General features: G+C 56.7%; 1 protein-coding gene across 2 annotated transcripts in view; it reads right to left on the bottom strand.

Moving 5' to 3' along the window:
* The window catches only part of RAMP1 (receptor activity modifying protein 1), a 43512-nt gene that overhangs the window by 31239 nt on the left and 5746 nt on the right, over positions 1-6527 (bottom strand). Inside the window, exon 1 of one of the 2 annotated variants that reach the window (XM_032355318.1) lies at positions 128-207. The exons of the other annotated variant lie outside the window; for it this stretch is intronic. Coding sequence (XP_032211209.1) covers position 128 — 1 coding nt within the window. The 5' untranslated portion in view covers positions 129-207. Of the gene's footprint in view, positions 1-127; positions 208-6527 lie in introns of those variants that run through there. 2 annotated transcript variants of the gene reach the window in all.

The raw sequence follows: 6527 nt of genomic DNA, 5'->3' as shown, positions 1-6527 counted from the left end.
ACAGCCTTCCCCAGACAACCCCAGGCCTGAATGTGGCTTTCCTGTGGCCATCACCTCCTCCTCCTCCGAGGGGTCCCAGCCGCTTACCCCAGAGCCCCCCACTCCCCATCCACGTCCTCAGCCTCATTCAGGGGCTAGAGCGGTTTCCTCTTCTCAGAACAACGTTGGCCGCCTCTCCTCCACCAGCCTTTCCAACATGCGTGCGTACCCTCCCTGGCACGCAGCTGCTCTGCACGTTCCTATCATCCCATGCTGCGTCACTGACCCCAGCAGAATGTCACAGACGTTCTTGTGGGAGTGGAGCGAGGGCGCTTCCCACTGTTGGCTCCTCTCCTGCTCTGGAATGGTCAGACTCAGGGTCGATGAGGACGATCGTGCCTATCAGTCAGGATGCTCTGGCAACAGAAACCACGTGGGCTCATGTGAGCACCAAAAGACTCTAGGGGCTCACAGCAGGAGAAACAGAGACCATCCCAGGGGGGTACAGGGTGCCACCTCCTCCGCGGGGCATCCGCAGCAGAGAGTACAGTGCAGGGACACGTCCTCAGCATACAGTCCCTCTTATTGTGGTGTCCCCGCCTGGGTACATTCAGGCCCATCTCCTGTTGTCCCCTGGGCTACAGAGAACAGCCCTCCGGCCCCACCTCCCCTGGCCAGCCCGGTCTGGTTGGTCCAGCAGTGATGCCAGACTCCAGTGGGTGCTACCCCCACTGCACAAGCCTCCCCATGGCCTTGACCCTGGCTCGCCTCTGGGCTAGTCCCCTGGATGCTGCTGCTCCCCACCTCTCTGTGAGACACCTGCTGCCTCCCCAGGTTAGGACCCGGCTTTCTGGGCTCAAAGACCCCTCCCCACACACACCCTGCCCTTTGCTCCTGTCCTAGGGGAGCCCTGAGCCTTGGGTCATTCCACAGCAGGGACCAGCTGGGGTGGGCTGTCTGGGAGAATCTGGAAACTAGGTTCATTTTTTAGGTACTGGAGAACGGTGCTTAATGTTTTTCTTAAACCAGCCTTGTGGGATTTCTTTCATTGGAACGACAGTACCTAATGGTTTTAAAACTGACTAGAACTACCAAAAGTTTTAAAACCAGCTGTGTGGGCCAAATGGGTCCCATTCCTGCCCGGCTGGCAGCATCATCCCTCAAACGTAAGTTGGGTCTTTAAAAGGCCGCATGTGGGGGCCGCAAGCAGCCTGTGTTCCATCCTCGGCATGTTCGCGCAGGAACTTTCCTTGGCATGGGCGTTATTTAGGAATTAAGTGTCCTTTTAGGGAGAGTTCAAAGCAACAGCTCCCTCTCTCCACAGCAGAAAAACACCGGACAGGAGGCCGCACAGAGGCTGCAGACCTCTCAGGGCAAAGGGACCAGGGGCCACAAAGACGGGGCGGGCGGGTTCCTGGCAGGGAGCAGTCCCTTGGTTTGGGTTTTCAAATGAGCAATGAGCGACCCAGAAGTGTGAACCCGATGGGTCCTGTTTTATGGGTCCTTGGTCTGTGCCTGCTCGCCTGGCAGGAAGGGTCTATCTGCAGACAGAGAAGCCTAGACCCTGCACTGTCCTGAACCCTGGGGTCCGGGACAGTGGGGGTGATGGGGGTTTGCTGGGCTGTGGGAAGGGGAACAGCTGGGGGCCAACTTGAGCTCCCCATGTTAAGCTGAGGTACCCATGAGCTGGGGGAGGGGTCTCCAGAGATCTCAGACAGAGACGGCCTGGCCTGGGGCGTGGACAGGCTCCCTCACCTCTCGGACTGTGAAGTGGGAACCTCCTGTTCCAGGTGGGCCACCAGGACTGTGTTCCATAGGATGTGCTGTTCCCAGAAGCCCTCCTACCTCAGAACAAGCAGCCCACCTCTGCGGGCTACTTTCAACACGAGCCACATTTAGCAACTCATGGGACACTAGAGGCTGGACCCTGGTGGCCAGCAGGGGTAATGGGGAGGGACGGGGGAGGGGCAGGAGGGGGAGATGACAAAGGCCAGGACACTTTCAGGGGTGAGGGGGATATATGCTCAGTCTTGGGTCCACGAAGGTGTTAACAAATGCCAGAACCGTCCAAACTGTGAACGTTAAATACAATCCGTCTATTCTGTGTCCGTCAGACTTCAGTGATGCTGCTTTACGTAATAAACGCAAAGGAAATGCCAGGATCTCTGAGCCGTGTGGTTCTAGAAGATCTTGGTTTTTTTCCCTCATGCTCCTTTATATTTTCCACAGGTTAAACAAGCATATAACTGATGAAATGTGATCTCTTTGCTCTCTGCAGATCTGCCAAGAGCTGTCAGAAAAGCTCTCGCTCAGCCGGTTCTCGGGGTGGCTATGAATCATTTCTTGCTCACAGGCCTGGTGGGGAGAGAGCCGCCTGCTTCCAGGACTCCCCTGATTCTATCCCCCAGGGAGCCACATCCCCAGGAAGAGACATGCCCGGGCTGTCACTGAGTGCCCCAGGACACGATGTACCCAGAATTTGGTTTGAACACGTTGCCCTCAACTGTCCTCAGCCTTTTTGGGAAAATAAAAACAAAACAACAACAAACTGAAAAGATTAAAATTCTCGTGTGCCTGGTAAAAAGTCCTACTCAGCCCTCAAGGCCCCAGGAGCTATCACATCCTTGGGCCTGCCCAGCACACAGCCCTGCTCTGACCCCATCGTAACTGCCAGCAAGAGCCTGTCCTGAGCCGCCGACCGCAGGACCCTGGGGCCTGCATCTCACCCGGCCGTAGCGCCTGCCCCCCGGGCTTCTGGCAGTATGGGGCCTGACGGCACCAGAAGTGAAGGAGTGACTGTATGGGGAGGCGTCTCGATCCTGCCCTGGGACAACCCCCTTCACTTCTCAGGACTCTTCTGCCTTCTGGAAAGCCCCACGTGGGTCGGGCCTCACCCTTTCCTCAGCCAGGGTCTCCTGAGATGGTTTTCCCTTCTCTCCTCTGAGATACTCTTCCTCCTGTCTCTCCCAGTGCTCCGTGACACCATGTCATGGGCAGGCATCTTGGGACACCTATGTCTCTGTCTGGAGGCCCCATCTGTGTTCTTTTTGGAAGCAAGCTGGGTGTCAACAGATAAAATGTAGATCTGGCTCTAGGTTGGTCCCCCCCAGCTCTGGAGGACTCCCTGCTTCCCCTCCCACCACTGCCTGCCGGGGATGTCCGCCCTAGGGTGACAACCCACCTCACGTGGCCTGAGTCTGTCCTAAGCCCTCCACAGACATTCGCTGACTCAGTCCTCGCAAGCATCTGGTCAGGCCCACATTATTATTCTCTTATTTTACAGAGTGGGTCAGAGGGGCCCAGAGAGGTTCAGTGACCTGCCCAGAGACACACAGCCCAGGAGTGGAGGAGCCAGTACGCAGCTCTTGGCACGCTTCATCTCAGAACACACGGGAGAGACAGTGAGGGTGACTCCCTCAGCACCAGAGACTGCAGCACCGAGGCCTGTGGATGACTGACATCCACTGACACCCCTGATGGGAGGCACCTTGGGGCCATTTTCCCCACGGGGGGTTGAGAGGGGTTTTGCTCCAGAGGTGGGAGGCCCATGCGATGGATGGCCACGTGGCCAGGCGACACCAAAGCCTGGCAGTATACAGCTTCCCCAGGAATGCGGGTGAAGGACACCCCCCACCCTCACAGGGAGGACCCCTCCTGCAGAGGAGCAGTAGAGCAAGGTCAAGTGGAGACCAGCCCAGAGCTTTCCGAGTCCTGTGGGTGTGGCCATGCAAACGCAAGCCCATCGTCCTCACCAAGACCACAGGCGTCCGGCAGGGGCGTGTGAAGCTGCCACAGAACGGCAAAAGGTTTCTGTGATTTTTATGAACTTGTTTTCACAGCTCACCAGTTAAAGAAGCTGATCTGGACTAGGTCTGATAATATGCTGGGCAGCGGCACAGGCCAAGATCCCTATGCGGGGGCTCACTGATGGGTCAGGACCAGGAGGCCCTGGACAAGACTCTTTCAGAGGATTAGGTGCCCAGGACCCCCCCGCGTGGGGGTGGGGGGGTTCCCGCTGGTCAGAGCAGCTGCTCCTGCCTCCCTCACGCCAGCTCTGGTTCTCCTGTGCCTGGCCCCGCGTGGCTGCTGTGCTCCCCTCTGAAGCACACCGACCCCCCTCCAGCAGTCTCGTCTGCCCCTGAGATGCTCCCTATCCCCCGCAGGAGGAATTCCTGCTCCCGACCCCACTCGGAGCAGCCAATCAAGGGAAAGAGGAAGTTCCCACGCAGGCCCATGGACCCTTTCATTTCCCGTTCAAACAGCAGCTCACGCCGGTGGAGCCTTCATCAGGCAGATTTGCTGCTCGTCGTCTGACTGGGACCCTCCTGACACACCCCTGCCGTGGCCTAAAGAACCTGTTCCCCTCTTCCCCTCCCCTCCTTGAAGTGCTGCTCTGCTCTGTGCTGCACATGGGGGCACCCGTTCCCATGTCCCCCGAATCCATGAGAAAATGGGATGCTTGATCAAGCTAAAACGCTAAGTGACGCAGAACAATGTTCGGAGGGAGTGAGACACCACACCGGCATCCCCCACAAAGTCAGGTTCCACCTGCAAAGCACCGATGGGCACCTCAAACGTGTTGGGATGGCCACTGTCAGGACCCGGACAAGAACGAGCATCAGGGAGGGTGCCGAGAGCCCCCGTGCGTTGCTGGTGGGAATGCAGTCGTGGCCAGAAACCATGAACAGAGCTTCCCTGTGACCCAGTCTGCAACAGGGACGTGCGCACCTGGGCCCTGCATGGCATTAGTCACAGCGGCCGGGAGCACGAGCAACCTGACGGCCGGCAACACCTGAATGGAAGAATGAAACGGTCCAGCCTCGGATGGGAAGGATCACCACCACATGCTACATGGGGACGAATCTTGCAGTCACAAAGACACAGATCCTGCTGGGTTCTCCTCACCTCAAGTACCTTTCGCAGCCACTTCACAGACAGAGAGTGGAAGGGTGGGAGTTGGGGCTGGAGGCGCCAGGGTTCACCAGGGTGGGAGTCTGGTGGGAGTTACAGGCCGGGGAGATGGGAAAGTTCTGGAGATGATGGCCATGGTGCATTTACAGCGATGTGAATGGCCTCCATGCCCCAGACAGCAGGGAGGGTAAGTTTTATGTTATATATATTTTAGCACAATTAAAAATACAACAGTGAAATGGAAGGAGCAAAGAGGGGGCTGTGGAGGACGTGGCCTGCCGGGCTGGGTGCATGAGTGCCCCATGGTCTTCACCGGCCCAGCAAGCACAGCCTCTGCACCAGGGAGCCCTCCCGGGTCCCCACAGATTCCCCACAGCTCTCGGCCACAGACAGCGCAGGGAGACTGCAGTCAACAAGGACACCTCGGTAACAGAGTTCACTGTGAAGACTGGAGGGGACACCCAAGACCTCCTGCTCTTCTTCTGGGCTTCTGGGCCATTTATAGAAGGAAAATCTTGTAAGGTCAAGAAGGAACCCTGATGCACACAGGGGTGGTCTGTGACCCACTCCCCGAGCTCAACACAATAGAAGCAGCGATCCCGGGGGGGAAATCCAAAGAGTCTGAGCTGCTGGGATTTTAAAAAAACTTGCTTCCAAATAATTCATATGGTAGAGAGGAAATTAGAACCACAAACACAGAAATTCTAGAAAATATTACTGATGGCCAGAGGACAGAAAATCGCAGGAGGCAGCCCAGAGGCCAAGCAGAGGATTGACAGGACTAATTTCATTGCTAAGCAGGAAGAACGAAAGCGAACACATCTGGCACCGAAGGAAAAAGATCTGCTTCTTTGGGGTGAGGCTTGAGGATGCCTAACAGAGCTACGCAGCCATCCTCTTGGACCAACGAACACAAAGTCACCTATCCATAGCGCTGGGCTGAAAAGGGCGAATGTCCATGAAGGACAGTTAGGACAATAAGATAATTATCTCTATAATTATGTGTTAGATAAAATGGACAAGTTCACAGAAAATGTGAAACAACCTTACCGCTCTAAGAAATAGGAAACCCATGAAAGATGCCCGCCCCCCATTATCTTCACAGCCAGAAAGTGTCCCACCCAGACGCCTCTGCAGGTGGACACGAAGACCCCTCGGCTCCCGGGGGACCTCTCACTGGCGCCGAGCGAACCACCCCAACCCAGAACGGAGGTTCCCGCGTGTCTTTGGGGACGAGAACTCAGGCCCTATCCTGGAACGTGCCGAAGGCTCCTGACTCTGTGATCACAAGCACAACTCAAAATGAGCAGCGGTTCTCAGACTCCCAGGCCCCAGGAGACTCCATTTGTCCCAGAAACGCAGGGAGACTCCTGACGCAGACCTCTCCACCTATGTCCCCAGCCCACCTGTGTCCCCATCCCGCCAGTCGCCAAGGGGCTGCACACAGGCCGCTGTTCAAGGATTCTTCCTTCCCATCATAAAAATGGACCTCGTGCATGGGAAGAAGGCTCATCCTCACTCCCTCCTCCCCTCCCACCTGGCAGAGACAGAATTAAGTAAGAAGCATCTTGTCCAAAGCAGAGAGAACGAAGGTTGGAGGCATGGCTGCCGTCAGCAGGGGGCAAAGGGAGGCAGCT

This window comes from Mustela erminea, chromosome 8, assembly GCF_009829155.1.
Source record: "Mustela erminea isolate mMusErm1 chromosome 8, mMusErm1.Pri, whole genome shotgun sequence".
NCBI classification, from domain to species: domain Eukaryota; kingdom Metazoa; phylum Chordata; class Mammalia; order Carnivora; family Mustelidae; genus Mustela; species Mustela erminea.
The sequence above is the reverse complement of the archived record's forward strand: the minus strand, read 5'-3'. Positions and strand labels throughout refer to the sequence as shown.